Source organism: Argiope bruennichi, chromosome 8, assembly GCF_947563725.1.
Source record: "Argiope bruennichi chromosome 8, qqArgBrue1.1, whole genome shotgun sequence".
Taxonomy (NCBI): domain Eukaryota; kingdom Metazoa; phylum Arthropoda; class Arachnida; order Araneae; family Araneidae; genus Argiope; species Argiope bruennichi.
In genome coordinates this window covers 3,733,161-3,755,807 of record NC_079158.1, presented here as the reverse complement: position 1 = coordinate 3,755,807, position 22,647 = coordinate 3,733,161, and the positions used below count along the sequence as shown (strand labels likewise).

At 34.5% G+C, this 22,647-nt stretch overlaps 1 protein-coding gene across 1 annotated transcript in view; it reads right to left on the bottom strand.

Annotated features, from left to right (window-relative positions):
* LOC129980923 (uncharacterized) overlaps positions 1 to 22,647 on the bottom strand; it is a 138,776-nt gene that overhangs the window by 27,416 nt on the left and 88,713 nt on the right. The window contains exons 5-8 of the mRNA XM_056091411.1: positions 22,421 to 22,513; positions 3,149 to 17,104; positions 1,089 to 1,547; positions 115 to 192 (exon numbers count right to left, since the gene is read on the bottom strand). Of these exons, the coding sequence (XP_055947386.1) occupies positions 115 to 192; positions 1,089 to 1,547; positions 3,149 to 17,104; positions 22,421 to 22,513 (14,586 nt within the window). The remainder of the gene's footprint in view (positions 1 to 114; positions 193 to 1,088; positions 1,548 to 3,148; positions 17,105 to 22,420; positions 22,514 to 22,647) is intronic.

Genomic DNA, 22,647 nt, shown 5'->3' with positions numbered 1-22,647 from the left:
AACCGATTAATTATTTAGAACAAAAAGTTTTCTGTACATTTACTTGACTAATCTTAAAATTCAAAATAAATTTAAAACGACAAATTTTAATGGAATCCTCTTTGACAATCTTACCTGGACTATAAGAAGGAGAAATCATGTCAGAATAATCAACAGTTGTGGTAGAAACAAATGACAAATCTGCCTCAGGATCTAATGAATGAATGAAAAGTTAATTTTGTCAACATTTGGTTTTGAATATTTTTTTCTATATATTATTGTATACTTTTCATGTTCTGTAAAGTATGAGGTATTATTTTTGATACAACAGAAAAAATCGATTATGAAAGAAAAATTTATTAGATATTTTAAAGAAAACGTATTAACCATAAAAGATGATAAAGTAATTTAAACGACATTTTCTTATCTCAAGTGTTTACACTTTTGCAAATTTTCAAGTAAACCTTGACTGACAATGTTTTCTTAAATATTTATACAATAGTATTATACATTTTAATCATATTTAAATAATAATGAATTTTTAAGACATTTATTTACCTTCATAACAAATAAATGCTTCTTTTCTCGTTTTGCAATTAAGAAACTTAAAACTTATAAACTTTTACAAGTTGATTTTGATCTTTGATTATTCAGGAACAGAATCTTATGCATTTGCACCTCAAAAATTTTAGCTCCTTTTTTTAAAAATTTGAATAATCTTTCTTAATAAATATATTCTAATTAAACACTTAATAATAATTTAACTATTTCCTCGGTGTTTTTTCTTTTAGATTTCAAAAAGCAATTAAATATTCTCAATAACATTTATAACTTAGAACATTATTTTTAAATATGTTAATGTTCAATTTATCCAAATAATGTTTAAGAGGCATTTTGAATTCAATTGAAAGCTTTCAATTATGATGTTATTTTGAGTAATTTGAAAAAATAGTTTAAAAATAGCTATAGTTTAATATAAATTATATAATTATAACTAATAGTTTAAAATACTTTTTTGAAATTTTTTTAGGACTATTAGCTTTCACATTAATTTTTTAGATCAAAAAGTGTGCTTTATTTCTGAAAGAAAATTTATAATATGAACTTACCGAGTGTTTCAGTGGCCACCCTTGAATTTGTTTCTTCAATTGTAGTAAACGTTGCTGTGCCATCTACAGTGTAAGGAACAGTGTATGTCGTCGTTGTGAAATAAGTTAGAACGATGGTCTTGCTGGGTTCAACATCATTCCTTGTGACCAATGAGGATGATGTGACCAAAGCATTCCTATAGGTTGTGCTGAGGCCAAACACTACGGGCACAGATGTCATTTTCGTGTATGTCTCATATTCAGGTTCCACGGACGGTTTCGGTCGGCGGCTGACTTTTACAGATACAGGTCGTTTTGGAGCTCGGGGTGATACACCGTCTGGTGATGCTGTTCTGGTCACCACGTAGAATCGTGGGCGAGTTCTGGAAGGTCGAATTACTCTAGAAATGGATCTAGATGCCGAAACTCCGGGAGATCGACGAATTGTTACTTTCAGTCGTTTTCGACCAGGTGGACCATCTGTGAACAGAAGATTCATTTAGAATTTTTAGTTTGAATAATATAAGCAGTATCGAATAGCATTATTGTGATTCGACGACAATGTTGTCGATATTAATTTTCAAATGATGAAATAACTCAATTCACGAACAATTGAATTTAAAGTATATCAAATACTAAAAGCAATGCAATTTTAAACTACACAAAGCAACTAACTTTTATTTCAGGATGTAGTATGATGACGGAAAACTTTAAAGTATTTTTTTAGAATGGATGAGCCAGCATCCTGGCCTTGGGGTGACGCGTCTTCCCCGTGACCTGAGGTTCGAGTCTAGTTCGGGCTTGGGTTCTTTACCTTCGGTTCGAGTCTAGTGTTCTTTACCTTGTGTTCTATCTGTGAGGTGCGTGAAAACGCTCCCCCCCCCTGTAAAAAGGGGTTGTACAAGCGAATGTGTGAATGTCATCTTCATCACATGAACTAGAAGTCAGACTTCTGCCCTCGGGTACTCAGGTGCCTTTACCCTCAGAAGCTACTGCACAAACTCGGCTTAAATAGCTTGTCTAAATGCCATAAGTTAGGTACAACAACACCAACAACGGAATGGGTGAAAAATGTACCGAAAAGAAAGGAAATATGTTATTCACAACTGTAAAAAGAACCGGTTGCAAAGTTCAAGGAACCATACTTTTAAATTTTGTTAAGCTAAAATCTTAACAGCCATAAGAATTAATATAGAAATTCGTCAAGTAAAGAAAAATCCTCAAAGTCGATAAAAAGAATGAAGTGGCTATGTTAAAAGCGGACCTCATCATAATAAGAAGACAAAATTTAATATTTTAAAAATAATTTACTGTATTGTTTTACAATGATGAAAATGCTCCTTTTTTTAAAAAAAGAATTTAAAAAAAATTTTGTAGATTAATTTGAAAGTAACACATATTTCTTTTTAACTTCTTGTTACATAAAACCTTGTAATAAAACTAACAGACAAATGGCAGCAATTATTAATTATTTTAAATCAAAAACTTATCGCTACGAATGATTTTAAATACATATAATTTATTTGAAAAATTTAAAGTCAAAGAATCAAAGTGGAAGTTATTTGAATTCTTCAAGGTTTGAAAAATATTTGAAACAGAAACTGAAATAACCCCTTTCTAAATATTAAACTCAAATGTACATAAAATGTTTTGTTGAATGTGAAATTTAAATAATTTTTATTATTCTTGATATTTAAAAATTGTACATGAACTAACATTCAATTTAAACAGAGTTTTGCTATTAAAAGTAAACAGAAATTTTATAAACAAAGAAAATTATTGCAACTATATTTTCATTAAAATAATGAAAATACTTAGAATATTTTTTAAGATCTAGCTTAAAAATAATTTACATAAGAATTGGTATGATTTGAATGTAAGAAAGTAAAAAAAAGTAATGAATCTTGAATTACAAATAGTAAAAATTAAATTACAATTCATTATTTACACTGTTTATATAATAGAAATTTTGAATTAATGAATTCTTGCACCAATTACAATTTTTTTTCCAAAATTAATATTACATTATGATTTTAATTAAAAAGTGAAAGATAAAAAAAATCAATAAGGAGGTTATTTACCTTGATTTGTTGGCTCTGTTGTTTCATCGTCTTCAGGAGTCTCATTATCATCTTCGTTGTTTTCAGGGAACTCATTTTCCACCTCTTCTGAAGACTCCGCAACTGGTGGCTCTTCGTTGTTGTTCCGAGATGATTCAAAGCTTGCCAACAAAGAACTAGAAACTGGCTGCATCTCTTCAAATTCTGTCTTTGTCTCAATTGATACTGTTCTTGTTGAAATTGGGCGCACTCTCACACGGACTCCTGGCCTTGGTGCAAAAACCCCACTTCTTATGCCACCTGGACGTTGAACAATAGTAGTAGTTATTCTCAAGGTTCCTCGCTGGGCTTGTGTTCTGACGATGCGGTTGTTATCAGGTATTTCTGGTGTTGCTTCTCTGTTGGCAGAAGATGCTCGATTGAAATTAGATCCTGTTTCTGAAGCAAAAGATGGCTCTATCGGGACTGTTTGGGGATAGGTTTGCTGGTCTTGTACCTCTGCATCATCAGGTTCAAGGTAGTTATTATAGATGCTATCTGTCTCAGATGGCACTACCTCAATCAACGTGGGGGTTATGCCATTTCTATCTATTACAGCATTTTTGATGCCGTCAAAATGGACCAGCGTCTTTAATTGAAGATTTACTTCCGTGGTCGTACCAGAAGCTGTCCTCAGACCCACATTTATTAACTGTTCGTTGGGTTTGATGGTGAGGAGGCCGTTGCTGTCTACGGTGCTTGCAAAATCTTGCTTAAGAAAAGGTTCTGTTTCAGTATTCACGTTGGTTATAGTTTCAGATCTTTGGGAATGTGTGCTCTTATCGCCGTCTCTTAGTGTATAGTAATAAGTGAACAAAGTGTAATAAGTTTTGGGTAATTTAGCAATATCAGTTATGTGAACAGTAGACAAAGTTGACTTCGTAGGGGTAATATCATCGACTTTCATAGCAGGTAATATATCTGTGTTGGAACGGCCATAATAAACATCGCTATTATATAACTGAACGCGAGAGGCCAGATTTACGATGGTGGTTGTCGCTCCTTGAGCACGAGAGCCAAGCGGTACAGCCGTCTGGACACCGTTCTGTGTTGTGAATCCGCCTCTTGATTTTATAAGATCCATTATTCTGGGATTGAGGGTCTCTGTTGCAATATTTGATACTATTGCTTCTCGGGTGGAATAGGCTGTTGAGGGACCATTCAAGAAAGTTGTCATGTAAGTAAAAGTGGTGTAATAGGTCAATGGAATAACTGCGGCATTCGGTTGAGTCACTTTCTCTACGTCATTATTCACGTTATTATCATTATTCCCTCTTATTTTATTGGGTCTTCTGAATTCTTGAGCAGCAGCTGTATTGGACACAATGGCGGGACCTCTAGCTCTAACAGGTTGAATGTCTTCTTCTCTGTAATCATCCACGTCTGGTAAAGCATTGATAATTGGCTTTCTATCAAATAATTGTCCCGTTACTTCAGATCCAACTTGTGGTGATACAGGTCGTCTCAGTCTAATAACTCGACGAGGTGCAGCCGTAGTTGAAGTTGGCTTTTGTCTTGCATGTGTACGTCGAGACTCTTCTTCTGGTTGATTAGTTATAACTCCTTTGTCATTGTTAGATAAAGGAGGAGAAATGTTATGACGAGTTGGAGAATAGAGTGGTAAATTTCGAATAGCATCGTAACCTTCGTTTTCACTGGTAGGGATTCCTCTTTCAGGAAAGCTGTTTAGCATATTTCTTGCAGGTTCGAACCTTTCAGGTGGACGATTTATTCTAGTTATGCCAAAACTTTGAGGGCCGCGAATTCTTCCAATATCACTAATAGGAGATTCAGAAGCAAAGCCTGGTCTATTAGGTGAAAAATACTGAACTCCTCTTACGGGTCCAAAATTATCACCAGGAAATTCCTGTGGAATAAGAGGTATGGTGCCGAAGTTTTGGGCATTTCTAGTGATTCCAAAATTTTCATTTCTAATTCTTCCTGGTCCCATTTGGAAGAAATTTGGGTTCGGGTTATTTGATGGGAAACTTTGAGGATTAGTTCTAAAACTGTATTCATCTCCTATATCTTCAGATGTAAATTTCTGTGGTCCCTCAGGTCTGATTCGCCGAATATAGGCCCTTCGGGTAGGAATCACTCGTATTGAGGGTATAGGCCTTTCTGACGAATCGTCGTTTATTCCTCCACCTAATAAATGAATTGCATCAATGTTATGAATATTATTAAAAGTTCCATGTTGATTTTCATTCTGTGTGCGCACATCATCGCCTAATATTCCACCTGGTATAAGTTGAGTTCTTAGACCAATAAAACTGTCGTCATCATTATTTTCGATTTGCAATAACTTTCTAGACTTAAAAATGTTTGTTTCGTCATTATTTTTATTTTGAAGATGTTTTGTGATGGCATTTAATACTAATGGTTGTTTTTTAGTGTTATGTTGTTTTATGTTTTTCGAATCAAATGAAATTGTATCACTTTCATCAACAATATTAAGAGAATCATTTATGTTTTCTGTAGATATTTGTGTGTTTGAATTATAAACGCAATCGGAATGACTTGAAAAGCTACTCTGTAAATTCAGATTGGTAGGTAAATTGCCATCAGAAACATCATTAAGATTTTTGTCTTTTATGTGATAATTTAAGAATGGAAGTGTCTGTATATTTTGAGTAGGACCCATTTGATTGGAAGCATAAGTTGAACTTGGCACAATTTCTGTTATATCACGACGAAATCTTGTATGGGCATTCAAAGCTAGAGGAACTGTGATCATGGTTACGACTTTAAATACCTCACCGTTGTGAGCAGTGAATTGAATAGTCACTTCTGTCGTTACAGAAGGCATTATAAAAACAGGTTGTGGGAAAATAAATGGATGAGCCGTGGGAGCTACAGGAACTTTTACGGTGGTGGTCTTTACTACTGTTTCCTCATTCAATGTCGTACTCGTTAGAGTTGTAAAAATGGTTTTACCATTCAAAAATATTGGTAAAACTTTTGTTGATGTGAGTGTTTGAGTGGAAACAAAGGAATTTTCTGAAACAGAGAGAGAAAATTCTGTATTCTGCAAAGGCATAGGTGGAATAAACGGATTAGGATAATATGGATATTGTTGAGGAATCTGGGCTGCTGCAGAGTTTTGCTCGAAAATGGTATTTGTTTCAGTTTTTAAAGTTGTCATGATTTGCTTTTTTATAACAGTATCTGTTCTTGTTCCATACCCTACTTTGATTGCTACTAAAGATGAAGTTTCAATTTCCGTACTAGCCAAAAGAACTTCTGTAACTACAGTAAACTGTTTATCAGGAGGTGAATCTGCGTCTGGTAAACCAGTAATTGCAGAAACTAAAGTTTTTGTGAGGCCCCCCAATGTAATAGTCGTTAAATCTTCTCTCTGGACGGTGCTTGTTGAATAAGCGGTTGTTGTAATGGTAGCAAATGATGTACGTAAACCTAAATGTACAGGCAATGTTTTGGTTGTTGTGAAAATATCGGTAATTGTAATTGGCCCAGTTAAATCACTGTTCATTTCTTCAGTATCCTTATCATCAGCCAACACAGTTGTTTCGCCTGTTAAATAGGTTATTGGAGTTGTACTACTGGATCGTATTGTTCTTGGATCGAATTTGGGTGGTCTTTTTGTACCTCTGCTTCGACCAAAAACGGGAAGTGGCAATGCTTTAGGCTTATCTACAATTAATTCATTATCATCGTTGTCAAACACTGGTTGATAAGAATTTCCTTGGCGATTTCGTGAACTAGGGTTTCTGCTTTTGTTCTTTCTTTTAGACCTAACAGTATCTTCTTGGAGATTGTTTGAATTTTCTGTATCATCCATCAAGCTCGCCGTTGGTTTTATACTTAAAGAAAACGTGGTTGTCAAAGTAAAACGCCTTTTTGTCGAACTAGACTCTGTCTGCTCTGTCAATGTTGCTTCAACATTCTCTGTGCGTTCTCTGCGAGTATTTTTCTGTTTATTTCTCAAACTTGAACTTTTAAGAGTAGGTCTCGATCTTCTAATTGAGCCAATAGATGACGTTTTCAGAGGCTGAAGTGAAGATTTTGTGGCTATAAATCTTGAAGGTGTCGAACGCGAATTCAATTTAAGTAATTTAGCTGGACGCCTTAAGCGTGATGCTGGCGTTGTTGATGACACAAAGGTTTGTTCAGTAACCGATTCAACTATTGCTTCACTAGCTTCAAATTCTTCTTCAGGTTTAGATTCGTCTTCTTTCCTTCCAAACTTTCTAGCTCTACTTGGTAAAATGTTGTGTTTGCTCAATGAAGTAGGTCTGACACTAGCAGCTGTAGAATGTGTGCTTATCGTCAGACCTAATTTTGGTCTTTGATTCCTGGAAAGGAAATTAGGAACGCTCTTTGGCTGAGTATTGTAAGCAGAATATGGTTTAGAAGATTGAACTGAAATTTGTCTATTACTACTATAAGATCTAAAACCTCTATTCGAAGATGTCCCATCACGAATCTTCGATGATGGAGAAGAACCAAACTTCCTTGCGCTATTGGTGGGTCCACTGAATCTCTTGTTGCCATATGTGGTCCTGGGAGCTGTTGCCCTCTTGGATCTTTTCAATAGGATGCTAGTCTTTTGATTTAAATTATATTTTGAAGCACGCTTCAAAGCTCTTAAATTGCTTTTGGAAAAGGAATTACTGCTTTCTTGGTCACTTTTCTTTGTTATCGATTTTTTCCATGTTTTCGCACTTGTTATTGCATCCAGAGAAAGTTCTTCCAGTGCTGATGGTGGTAATGGCGTAGTATTTGCCACTAGTGAAAGTTCTTTCGTTTTCTGTAGATTATTTGTGCTGTCTGTAAACGAACTTCTAAGGTATATTTGGATCGGTTCATTTCTTTTTATTCTAAACTTTCTTGCACCGTGTGTAAAGGATGTCCTCAATGCTTCAGGTAACAAAATAGGGGCGAATGTCGATTGTTGGTTTGCAGAATTTGTTGTAAAATCTTCTTCCACTATCTCACCAATAGAAATTTTCAGCGCATCTGAAACTAAACTTTCTAGACTCACTTTAACATTTTTATCTGACTTACTGTCAACAGTAATTTCATACAAGTCCTTTGTATCTCCAACAGTTATCGTTTTAGCATCCGACCATCCATCAGTAGAAGAATCAGTGTTAGTAGCCTTCGAGAATATGGTTAGAATTTCAAATTCAGGTTCAGGGGCTTCATTTTCTAAATCTGTAAAATCTATCATTTTAAGTTCATCTAGGTAGGAAGACGTTATAAGTTCTTCAGTAAAATGTTCTAAAGGCTTATAGGTATTGGAAGGCTCAATTGTTTTGATAGTAACACTTGGAACATGAGCATACATTCCATCAAGGTAAGTTCCATGTACTTCAAAGATATGTCTCGTAGTTGTACCATTTTCTACATGCTCCCTTGTTGATGCTTCAATGAGGCCAACTTTTTTACTTTCCAAATGAATAACTGAGGATTCATAAGACAAAATAGGGCTTAAAGTTGAAATAGAATCTGTGTTGGAAGAATATTTAGTTTCTATATCTATCATTGATAAGGATAATAAAGTAGTTGTGGGAAGAATTGTTTCTGTTGATATACTTGGAACGTGAGCATACGTTCCATCCAAATATGTGCCATAAACTTCATAGTAATAACGAATAGTAGAATAATCAACCGTTTTATCACTTACTGATGCTGTCACCAGGCCTATTTTTAAATCTTGCATATAAATGGTTGATAAAAGCTGCAAAGGTTCAACTGGCCCAATTGAAGTTATCTCTGGAAGTTCTGTAGTGCCGGTAGTTTTAATTATGGTTCTTGTAGTATATGTTCCTAAATGAGCATATGCACCACCTATATGGGTTCCATAAATTTCTGAAACAAATAGTAATGTTGTAGAACCCTGAACTTTACTTCTCAGTACTCTTGAAGAAAGAAGTCCAGTTTTTCTACTTCCCGTAAGAGTAGCGGGGACTGTAGTTTGAGAAGCTATTCTGTGGCGAAAAGATTCTCTTGTAGATGACAAAGGCTGTGAACTGGTAAAAACTCTTGCAGTTTGCGCATATGCACCCCCAACGTACATCCCATGAATTTCCGTGGTAAGGTGCACTGCAACAGGACCTCGAATTTTGCGGGACACGATGCTTCGAACCAAGCCGGGCAAACGAGACGGACTGAATAAAAGAGGAGTTGCTACCATAGCCATGTTAGTCTCTGTTAGAGGAATAATTTCAGACTGGGATTCGGCTCTCTGAGCGTAAACACCATTTATGTAAGTTCCATAAATCGTTGTAGTGAATTTTGTCATGCGACCATTTCTCGTAGAATTCGAAGTTATAACAGATATCATATTCTTTGTCTCTGATTTTGACACAGGTATGCTAACAGTTGCGGTTACTTTTGGAATTACATATTTTGATGGTTGTGGAGTTTTCACATTAAATATTTCTGTTTCACTGGTAAAACTTTTATTATAGGGAAATACTTGAACTTCTGAGGCTGGCAAACGTGGATCAGCAGACTTTAAAAAATCTAGATATGCAGCGTAAGCCTTGCTAAATTGAGAATCACTTAAAAAAGCATCTCCTGTCTCCTCATTTGTATAAGTTATATTCATAAAATCAACCGGAACGGAAATATCATTCATAGTGGAAGAACTGGCTAATACATCTGTATCATGAGATTTTTCATTCTTGTTTCGACCAACAAATTTTTGGACATTATCAATCTCCCGCTTCACATTTTTACTTTCAGAATCAGTACGACTTGAGAAAATAACAGCTTCGGCTAGATCATCGACTGCCAAGAGTTTTCTAAAACTGAATTGGGGCAAATTCGTGACAAAATTGGCATCTGTCATTAAGGTGGGTGTGATTGAAATCACCGTTCTCCGGGATCTTGATTTTAGTACTGTCGGGACAATCACATCGCTTAGAATTTCGGTTACTGTATGTTTCCGGCTTTTTATTATAGGTGTTGCACCTCCGAACTCTGTTGTGAAATATGTGTAAGTTGAATAAAATGTGACGCGTGATGGTTGCACTGACGGCAAGTGTTTAACGGCATTTTGATGAATATTTGGTTTCACATGTCCATACCTAGCGTTTCCACTTGCTTTCTTTCTTTCATCTATATTTGATGGAAGATAATAAGGTTTTTGATATCTTGAGACTTGCTGCCCGCATGAATGGCATGTCTCTTGGTCCTTCGGTTGTTTATAATTATTTGACGAAGAAGCAAATTGATCTGCGTCACGAACATACGCTTTTGTATGTGGATAGTAAATTGATGATAATATTTTCGTGCTTGTTTGAACTTCTCTTCTATTTCCAGGCTTTAAAACTGTCGAGTAGTAAGTGTTCGTAGTATAATGAGTCACTGGTGCCGCTTCAATGGTCTTATGATTTATGTGCATCAAATGCTCCGCAGCCTCCAAGGATAAATCATCGTTGATATTTGTGTAATCACTTCTGTACGCATTAAATGACGATAGTATTTCATGGTTTCCTTTTTCTGCATCTTCTCTGAGATTCCTTTTGCCAGGGTGAGAGGAGGAAAAAGATTTCGTTGGCATTCGACTGGAATGCACTTTTGCATCCCAGTCATTATTCACTAAAAAATGATCGTCAAGGTTATCGCTACTTAACAATCCTCTCTTAAAATAGGGCTGAAACTTATTCGAGTAATTGGAATCGGGTTCAAAACCCGCTTGCCTTTTACCTCTTTGATAAGATGGTGCTCGAGTTGAACCTTGACTATGCAAAGAAGTGACTGTTGGCAAGATCACATCGGTTAAAATCTCAGTTACTGTATGCTCTCTACTTCTCACAGTAGGTGAGCCATCCAATAATTCTGTTGTGAAGTAAGTGTAAGTAGAATAATAAGTCACGCGAGTTGGTTTTATTTCTGGATCACGCTCATAAATCGTATTGTAAACTCTTTCTGATAATTTTCTTCTATAAGTAGACGATCTAATAACAGGGATACTTGTGAGATAAGAGTTCCTCCCTACTGCTTTTTTGTAACTATTATCTTTGTAGTCTCTTACATCTTGATAATTGTGCCTACCTGAATCCCTCAAGCAAGTAGGGCATACATTCTTAGGACTAGCCTCAGTTTGGTAAAATGGACCACGAACTTTGGTAGCGAATGATGGCCTATAAGGATGGTTATGTGCATGAGGATAGACTGAATAGGTATGAGGTGCGGCTCTCTCTGGTACTAGCTCATATCTTCTAGTTGTTCTGATGTATGATCTTGAATTGTCGCAGCATTTCTTTGGCCCTCTGGGATCGTAAGGATTATCTTGAAAAACATTTCTTCTGTCTGTATATCTCTCACCCCTGGGATAATAGGCTTCAGTGGATGGTGAATATGGATTGTAGGTTGCAGCAAGAACTTTGGTACTTGTTTCAACAATTCTTTTTCCGCCTGGTTTCAGAACTGTAGTAAAATAAGTGTAAGTTGTGAAGTGTGTCACGGGAGTTGCTGCCACTGCATGTCTATGTTCTGCACCTTCGGCAATTAAATCAACACTTTCAAACAAATCTAGCACATCGGATGCACTCACAGTGTATTTCAAGTCTGAAGATGATTTCGAAATGGTAAGGGCATTATCAATTGAAGGAGTTTGTCGAGTACTCAAAATTGCATGATGTTCAGTCGGTGCAATAAGAAAACTAGGTTGTGTGAATTTATGCGAATTATAATACGGCAAGCTGCTTTCAAGAAGAACTGAGTCCTTTTCATTTGAATCGCTTGCAGAAGTAGAAAGTGAAGTTAATAAAGTAGTAAGAATAACTTTAGAAGGATTTACAGATGCTCTGAATTGTTCAGAGGTTGCTTGATTTGATAATTGCTCTGTATTACTGTCTTTATTTGAAGTCAATAAAAGTCCTTTTTCATCAAGTTTAACAGATGAATTCTTTCCTCCTTCTACTGTAGTCACTGTTTTTTCATTTGTTTCAAACCTGGAATGAGCTTTTCCATCAAGTTTCTCCTCCGGAAAAATAGTTATGTTATTCTTTTTATGAAGTGTTTCAATATTTTTTGGGATTGTTTTATCGTCTTCAGTTATGGAGTATATAGGATTTTCTGTCTTATTATAATTTTTGTCTTCCTGAAAGGATTTTGTGTAGTTTAATAAAGATTTTTCCATATTTTGTGAAATCGAAGTATTGTTTGGAACAAATGAAATGTCGCCATTCTCACTTAATAAACTGCGACTATTAATGTTCACTTCCGAAGTAGACGATGGAGGTATTTTGTTTTCTACTTTACTTGACAAAGTTTTTTCTATGACATTTTCAGGCTGCATAGTTTTTTGTGATCCTACCTTATTTACTAAAGACTCGGAAGTCTCATTTAGCGATATAGTTTCGTTAGCATGATAATTCTCTTCAAGACCCTCAGGTGTAAGATCTGATCTTCCCTGTAACAGAAAAGGTAATGGAGGTGTCAGGGTAGAAAGTGAGGAAACAATTGTACCATTTTGACTATCTGCATCGGAAACACTTAGCAGTTTTCTGTGCCATACGATTTTTTCTACGGAAGCAATTTCGGCTTCTCTTATTCGTCTATTTAATGGTGGAAAAGTTTCTGTCTTAGTATTCTGAATAAGTTTCCTAGCACGTGAAACTGTAGGAACTATAACATCTGTTAAAATTTCAGTCACTGTGTGTTCCCTTGTCTTAATCACTGGAGTTCCATCGCCTAATTCGGTTGTGAAATATGTGTACGTGGAATAATACGTTACGCTGGTAGGCTTTATATCCCTATCTGCATATGCATCATGATTTGGATATCTATTTCCAGCTGTTTGAATGTTCTCTTTTGGTTTGGTTCTTGAATTGTAATTGCCTAATCTGTTCCTTTGGTATACTTCACCATTATTTTGTCTACTTGAACCGTAATCAGAAATTCGCCTTCCCTGTCTACCATCAGCGTAACTGCTTCCTCTAGCGAAAGTATGTCTCAACAAGCTTCTTTCTCTTGTTTGGCTGCTTAAAGAAGAACTTTCTTCAGGTGCAGCAGATCTTTTGGAGCGAATTCTATCTCCAAATCTGAGAGTTGGTAACACAACATCCGAAAGGACTTCAGTCACAGTGTGTTGCCTGGTTCTGACAACAGGAGTTCCACCTCGTGCCAATGTCGTAGTAGCATATGTGTATGTGGAATAATGGGTTGCAGTACTCGGTTGCACCCCTTCTGACCTTTGATCAGGAGCTCGTCCTCTGACTACATTTTGTGGGGCTCTCGTATTAGGAATATATCTAATTGGTGTTCCTCGTTGTGCCTCTCTGCATACTGGACATTCAGTTTCATAACCGTCATAATTAGGTTGAGCAGGAACCGTACCTCTGACATAAGGAAGCGAAGGATTCGGGCTTACATTTGTTTCTGTTACATATCTCGTGTCCACATGCACATCTCCTCCTAATATCCTTGTAGTGTAGTACGTAAAAGTGGTTCTGTGCTTAACGTAAGGATCAGATCCCCTGTGTGGTTGTCGATCGTACACAGAGGTTCTGTCTGTTGGCCTCTCCAAAACTCTTGTTGGAATTATTCGATCTTGGGTACGTCTAATTGTGTGCCTTGGTCTACTGTAAGTAGGGATAGGAGTGGCATTGGTTTCTGTTTCTTCTCTTGTATTTACTATCGTGACACCATCTCTAAATCTTGTTGTATGATAAGTGTAAGTAGTTCTGTGGGTTACACTATTTGGTCTATATAAATTAGGATCAATACGTTGTGAATGAGTTGGTAGTATAGTACGCACAGTGTTAGTATAAATCTGTCCTGGTCTATATTGTGTTCGAATGGATCCACTAATATATGGAGCTTCAGTATGATAATGGGGTATTTCTGTGTGAAGTGGATCATAATAGGTTCCAATTTCATGAATTGAATATCTTCCCGTAAGTATCGGTGTGACGTTTGTTTTAGTTTCTTTTCTAGTTTCTATAAAGGATGTACCTGGTCTAAAACGTGTTGTGTAGTAAGTAAATGTTGTCCTATGAGTTATCTCACTTGCTCTTCCAACATCATACGGTACAGTCTCTATATGGTAATGTGCATCATCTACAGGTCTTCTTACTGTCTCCAAGGTTCTGTATGAGTCATCAGCCAGTGTATGGCGTACAGCTTCATCACAAATAGAACATTCTCCTAGTCCATAAACGGCTCTGTCTGTTGGTTGAACTATTACAGAATCTACATGAAGACTGCTTTGAACTCGAGTACCACCACCTGGCAGTAAAATTGTTGTAAAGTAAGTATATGTTGTATAGTGAGTAGTTGGTGTTAAATATGCTCGCGCATCAGTGGAAATGATTCGACCATCCCTTAATACAGTAATTGAATCTTCAAGCTGTCGTTTTTTCCTTTGAATGGTTTCAACTTTATTCTCAGAAGAATGCGAAGAAACATTTCCTTCAACTTTTGATGGGTCTAGTTTTGGCGATGGTGTAAAAGAAGTTGCTTTAGCAGATCCTACGAATGTCTTAAGCTCATCCAAATTTAAACTGGGGAGTAATAATACTGTCATATCAGGGAGATTCTCCATCGATGGGATTGAAGTAAATTTATCGATATCCATTTTATCTGAATAAGATTTTGATTCTTCGATATTTAATACTGAAGGTATATTTGAATTAGGTAGGTCAGGAAAGGATGAAGTTATAAATGTGCTTGAAAGAATGTCACTTTTCCTTGGAGATGCTCCATCATTATACAGAACAACGGATGATACTACTTCATCCTTAGATGGGTATTGAGGCAAAGTACTTGCTATTCCAAAGAATACCATAACTTGACTAGAAATTTCAGGAGATACATCTATACTTTCTGAATCCTCTTCTTTAGTAACATCTGTCTCTGTATCAAGCACATGCAAGTTTTCAATATTATCCGGTTTTATCGAAGTACTGCCTAATATATTCAAAGAATGAATACCTGTCTCTGTCGTAATTGAATAAATATCTTCGGAAAGCTGTTTTTTCAAATTTTCCGTACTTATTTTAATTGTGGGGCTAGAAAGATGTTCAGATATCAAAGTAATTCCATTGTCAATATTCGATGGAAGTTCTTCAGTGGAAATTTCAGTGTCAGATAGCAAAGAAATTGAAGAACTAACAATTTCATCTATTGTTCCAGTAAGTATGCTACTCTTTGAGTTTACAGATTCAACGTTAGAAGTTTGGATTTCAGGTTGATTGATTGTGATCATAATGGAAGTGCTCATTTCAGCATTTGCGGTTATAACAGAACTTGTATCCGACAGTGATGTGAAATGGGGCAATAAATCAGTTAATTCAGGAATTTTCAAGCTAGTTTCTATCTTTACTAATTCTTTTTCACCATCTGAAGAAATACTTCCTTCATTAATAAAAACAGGACTATCTTGATTTGGCTCATCGAACATCGGAGAAATACTTAAGACTGGTGATGCATGAATTGATGGTACGTCTTCCTTTTCTGTCGGTGATGAAGATTCCATCTCCTCCTTGATGCCAAATTCAGTGACTGCTTTTTCCGTCGAACTCACCGAATTAGTTTCACTGGTGGATCGCGTGTTTGCAGCAGAAGCATTGACTGAATCGTCCACGCCGGCCATTCTCCCGACGATATTCAGGTACAACAAATCTTCTGAGTCACCGACACTTTTATTCATGTCCGGCTCAGACGTCGTTTCTGAATCGGCGTCTGTTGTCGTCAAAATGTCCGAAGCCTCGAGCTGATTTGAGGAGGAGAGAGATATTTTCTCTTCTGAAGGATTTGTCAATTCAGTCGGCGTTACGGGAGTTGGTGTGATGGATAGTTTATTCTCATCAGCTGAATCGGTTAAAATTCCTATGAAATCTTCCAAATTGTGAATAGCCCCCACAAGTGCAAAGGAATTACTTGCAGCGTCAGTTTTGTCCAGTGGTTCATTTTTAAAAATCGACGATGTTTCAAGTATAATCTCTTTTGCAGCTTTTTGAATACGAGAATTCATATCAATAATTTCTGAAGATTCTATTGAAATAGGTGTTTCAGATCTTGTAGATTTATCCTCTTTGCTCACAGTATAAAATATGCGAGAAGTACTTTGTACTACATGAGCATAAGTTCCATCAATATATGTACCCTCAACAATTGTGGTCCATTCGGTTGTCCGACCATTGATAATATCAGTACCAGTTGTTGATGTAATAACTCCCGTTGTGTGTATACAACTTTGTGGCATGTAAGGTATAGTCGGTGTTAGGATTAAAGGTAGGTGACTGACTCCTTCTTCCGGAGCATCGTCCTCAAAACGTTTCTTCCTAATTAGTTTTTCATCGGAAACTTGAAATAAATCATCTTTATCTAAAAATGACAAAAGTTTTCTTTTGCTATATCTGTCGTCATTAGCCCTCTCATTGGGTTTTTGACTGTTAAAGCTCTTCGTTTGATCTTGGGCCTGATTTTTTATGCCTGAATTATTTGTAAACAGAGCAGCAATTTTTTGCATCAAATCGCCGATTCTCTTTGGTTGTTTTGTAATGTAAGATTTTTTTGGCGGATCTTCAGGTTTTTTCAATAAGACGTTTTTACTTGGGAGCTCATGGTCAAATTTTATTATTGTGTAATCCGCTGTTGGGATGACAGACACTGGTTCACTTACTGCTGTTTGATATATTTTTCCAGAATTCAATGATCCGTACTGTTCAGTTTCCGTGCCTATTTTATACTTCCTTTGTGTCTGAGTTGGTGAAATCTTCTGAGTCTCTGAGAATTCAGTTCTTTCATATGTATTTTTAAATTCTGGAAAACCTTCGCTGAAGTAATTTTTTTCTAACGAACTTTGTCTATCACTAAGGAACTTGGTGTAACTATACTGAAAGTTGTTAGGAACTTTTCGTGCCATAGAAGAATGCAAGTACAGTGGTTCATGATGGCGAACATTTTCAAGGTCATCCATTTTTTCGACCTTTCTCCTCTCTGTTCCAAACTGATCTACACTCAATAAGATGAAAATACTATATAAGTACGTTGAAAGGCATAAAAGTAAGCTTGCTGCTGTCTATAAGCATTTCAAGGCTGCCTTGTAGCTTCAAAGAGGCGACGATTAACGTTCACCAGCAGAGTATCAGTTTAAAGCATTGATTAGTCAAAAGCGTGTAAGCAATTGCTTCATAGCACAGTTTTATAAGCTGTAGTTATATGTAATTCTTTACAGTGATGTGAACTTCCAGTCCACTTGTTGTTGTAAGTCTGTTTTTGAGTTTTATTTCAATTTCGATTACAACTGTTTGAAGATTTCGCAGTTTTTCCATTCCATGCCTTTCTTGAATTTTTCTTGAACAGTTTCAAAATCCCATTGTTTATTGTTGAAATATTATAATTTTAAAGTGATACGATAATGAAATGTGAAAACAGACACAATTTCTCGTCTAGTACATGAATCTGCCACTCGAAGAAAAGTGTACATTTTTTTTAAGTGTAAAAGAAATAAAACACCTCTTAAATATGGGTAAGTTTCAGAACACATTATAAAAAAGAAACATGTCCTTGTGAAAATGAATAAAATATTTGATTATGAGTGATTTTTGTATAACTTCTTTTTTGAATTTGTATATGAGTATCATCAGATTATAAAAATCAAATCGATAGTACAATAATGATTGGATTGAAATGAGTTCAATTTCGGTAATTGCCTTTAAAATGTGAAGGTTGATGATATTTTTAAAAAATGGATAAAAATCATTTCAATGTAAGTGTGATTTTTTAGAAATATACTGGTTTCTTAGCTAAGCACTACATGGCAATTTCAAGCATTAGCTGCAAGCCTAATTGAGCACACAGAGCGAAATCAACACGCATTAAAGCACACATTATAATAAAAAGTAAGCTATTAACACTTAAGATTGTTAGAAAACATGAATATTCAAGAAAGATACAGAAAATGACATACAAGAAACAGAATTATTTAAAATTTTTGAATATTATCTAATATTGAGAAATTTGTTCATATAATAAATTGACACAAAAAAGAAAAATACAGATTTTGAAATTAATCAGTACATGGAACCTCTAATGTTTTTTTGTCACTCTTATGACGAAATATACTGCTTTTCAAATCATTGGTAAAAATCAATGCAATGACATCTCATCTTATATAAAGTAATATCTGACATAATTTTTTAATATACTTATTCATTATATTTTATTTACTCTTATTTATTTTATTCTTTCCATTTGCTTTTATTTTCTCCCTTAAAAAGTGGAATGTTTATAAATGAAAGATGCATCAGAACGGATTATATCACTCACTGTATCTCTCCTTTATCACTCCTACTGATTTGCTATAGCAAAAAAATTGAGCGTTGATGAGTGCGCGCGAGATTTCATCTCAATTTTATTCCGATCGGGTCACAGTAAAAAAACAACGAGGCACGCGCCTCTCAAAATTCCAAATAAATTTATTTACCACCAACAAACCTAAAATAAATGAAGAATAAAAACTAAAAGCATTAATAAATAATAAAAAAATGAAAATTCAGCGAATAATTTCTTTTCGTATAGAAAATTTAGTATCTCGGAAATTTGCGCAATTCTTTTTTTTCTTTCGAGATACAGATGACGCCACAACACTTAATGCCAAATTGTTTGCAGAGTCACACCTTGTCACTGAGGAATTCTTATCTTTCATGTATACTCGTTTCTTTTTATTTTCTCGTGTACGAAAGCGTACAAAAAGTTTTGCTATCGTCAAAAAAAAAAAAAAAAATGCGAGCTCGAGATTTTGATGGATGTCCACATTTCAAATGTCACTGAGTTCGAGAAGTATATTTTCGGAAAACTTCTGCCTGTGACAAAGATAATTTAAAAATGCTTTGAGCTAGATGGATAAAAATTTGATATACGGAATTGCGGCCAAATTTGTAAATTTCTATCAAGTTTTTAATAAAGTCTATGGAAAGGAACGCTGCCAGTCCGAGAACAAATGAACTCGACAACTTCAAAACACAAAAAAGTGGGAAGTTGACCTTTTGTGTGCGGATTGAGCACTCTTATTAAATTTCAGGCAGAATCTGGCAAAATTTTGAGGGTCTGTACTTTATTGCGTGCATGTGAACGCAATGATTTAAATCAATGGAATTCGGTGTGTGATTTTGTGACTGTAACTGTAATTCTGTATTCAATTTCAGCTTTAATCGGTAAGAAATCCAAAACACATATGCGCACTGAAGAGACAGTAGAAATGCTAAACCCACATCAGAGATCTACATTTCGCAACTATTGCTCGCGAATGCCGAGCGAGGGAGCTTTTGCCAAGATGCAGTTTCCCTGTGGAAGAGGATAGCGTGACCTTTGTTGAAGAGTACGCCAGAAAGTTTCGGGAGACCATCCCTGCTTTTTCAGTTAAAAAATAATTGTAATAATTGGTATTATTACTGATGAAAAACTTCTTTTCATCCTTTAAATTATAATTTAAAGAGCGAGAGAAATGGTTTCAGAATTTCAAAAAAAAAAAAAAATGTTATTTTGTAAATTGTCACTCACAATTTAATGCAGATAACTTGTGCATCGATTAAAATATTTTTGAGTTCGAAATATTTATACGAAAGACAGATTTTTGAAAATAATAGCTCGAGTCTTAATTCTAAAAACGTTAGAATTTGGAAAAAAATCTTACTTTTTTTAATTAAGAAAAGATTTTGCAAAGCAGAATTGAGATATTCTTTTGAATTATTTTATACATTATTAAAATAAAAATTCCCAAATTTTTTACAATAATTATATATATATATAAAAAAAACTTGAATAGGGAAATGTTGCAAGGAAAACATATCTAATTTTCGAAAAAAAAAAAAAAAAACCTTCTTTTTAGAAATTACAAGAATGTTATCTGTTATAACAAATTAATAGCTGTAATTTTTACCACTTTTAAAAAAAAAATTACGTTGAAAATCAAATAATGTAATTTCAAAATCCATTTCTGTTTTCTACCGTAACTTTAACAGTCTGAAGCCGATTTACCGCATCCCGTGTCTGTTAAACATTTCAAAGAAGAAACACGCCAAATATTTTCCGAGAGCCAGAAACTCGAATGTCCCGATCACGGTTTGGAAGAATTTAAACTTGGTCTCTTCCCGTCTCAATGAGCACGCCTTCAAATAAATGGTACTTCATGTTTCACGGCGAATGTATTTTCTTTAAATGGCCTTACTTCCAATATCGAAAGGTGATGCATGAAATGAAATATGCTTCGCTTCAAACATATTTGCTTCGCTTTTTTCAATAGCCCCTCCCTTCCTGAGGAATATGCAAAAGATGGGCATATTTTTCTAAAATTCCTGTCAAATACCAAAACGAACTTTTGTTATTTTTAGCCTTATTCGGGGAATGATCTTGTTTCATTGATTCAAATGCTATAGGCGGAATAATACACTTCGTTTTAAATTAATCAGCCGAAATATCGATTTGCTAATGAATCAGTAATGTATATATTACTCATTTAATAATACAATTGTGTGTAATGTAATGTGTTCAGATATTAATAGAAAAACTTTTTCAAACTTTAGATGTACAAATTGAGATCATCATTTGATTGCATTTTTTAAATGCGAAATTATTATACTCTCACAAACAAAGTTACTCTTACGAACAAAGTTACATGTTGAATTGCGGATCTCATTTTGATAAGAATTTAAGCACTCTATTTCGAATGAAGTAAAACACTTCACTTCAAATAAAACGAATTTTTCATTAACTGGCGATTTTTCGAAATCCACTTTGATCTACTTCTTGAAGGAAACATTGAGTAGAAACGATGCTTCTGGGCTCAGACACTTGGGAAAAGAGTGTCAGTGGAAAAATATGCAAATCACGTCTGTGAATAAGCAGCTTAAAAGAAAGAAAATAATAATAAAACCCATGCTCCTAATACTTAGTTCACATAATTGGAACTTCCTTTCAGGCGATATACCATTTCCGAATCTTTGAGAAAGAAAAAAGCCTATGAAATAGATTATTTTAAACGGATAAATGAAATAAAAATGTTTCGATGCATGCTGGTGTTCATGATCGAAATCTAAAGATTGTTTTCAAATGATTCCGGCGGATATGCGAGATTTTTAAAATTATGTAAGAAGAATGCATTCAGCTGTTTTGATAATAAATGCAGAATTTTAAGAAAAGACATAAAATTTTAGTGCATTCTTTAAAATAATGACTTAATTCTTGAAACCTTAAATATATATAAATGGAGCTAAAAGAAATAATGTTTGTGTTCTAGTAGAAATCGTTAAGGATATTTAAAGAATGTTTTTGAACGATTGAATTGGATGTCTGAGTTTCTGAAAATTATATAAAACGACAGCAATAAGTTATTTTTGTAATAAAAGAAAAATATTCAGAAATGAATTAAAATTAAAACTAAATTTAACTAATAGAAAAAGTATATTTTTGAAGCTTTCAAAATGATTAAGGATGTCTTTATTTCTATTTCTGTTTTTCATCCCCAAAAAATATTATTAGTCAAGATTTTAATTACTCCAGTAAAGAAATGTGCACTATTTTTTTTAATTTGAAAAGGTTTACCGCGTTAATATAAAACAGCACACATTTTTTGTCCCTACGAAATTTTATTTTACTGACATTCATCAGAACGAATTAGTTCAAAAGTTTGTATTCCGCCTTGCCTGCACTTCAAAAAAGGTTTTTAATTTATTGCTTAATTTTTTTTTATCTATTGAGAACAACATTTGAAATATCTTATGTTTCGTTACAATTCGACTGACTGTTTTGGTACTTTTTAAAAAATTTTATCAACAAAAAAACAATCCAAAATCATATTTAGTAAATAACTAAAATTCAATTTCAGTTAAACTATTTTAATTTTAAAAATTTATGGCACTGAAATCTCAAGCCCTGACTTTCCCGAATATACTATTTAATTTCTAAAAATGGCATTCTCACGGAAAATGAAAATGAAAATCTTATTTTATTATTTTTTTTCTTGTCAATGCAATCATTTACTAATGACGAAAAGCAGTAATAAGTGGAATAAAAATTATGATTTCAAAAGCAGTTTTATTTTCTTAAAAATTTTTACTCCATGTCGCTCCCACATTCAAGTCAAAAATAATAACTTTCAACAAATCTTAAATGTTATTTTTTGTTTATTACATATTTAGGCTGTATTTTGATATTCATTTTTAATTTAGATAGTATGAAATGGCTAAACCGATATGCGATAGAACTAAAAAGCATTTAATATTTATAAATCACATTATTAATAAAAAGCGAATTTCGAGAGGTACTTACGGATTTGTCTTTTCCTTCTCCTCTTCTCAACAGCCATTAAATCTTGAAGACGACTTTCATCTGGGCATCGCGCCGTCGAATTTTGAAGATCTTCTGCAAAATAATGAAGTGAAAGTTTTTTAAAAAATAAGATAAATTATGCAAATGACACTTGCTGGGACTATTTCGAAATTCCAAAAAATGATGTTTTGCAATGATTGAATATTTTTAAGAGCTTCTTCACTTTT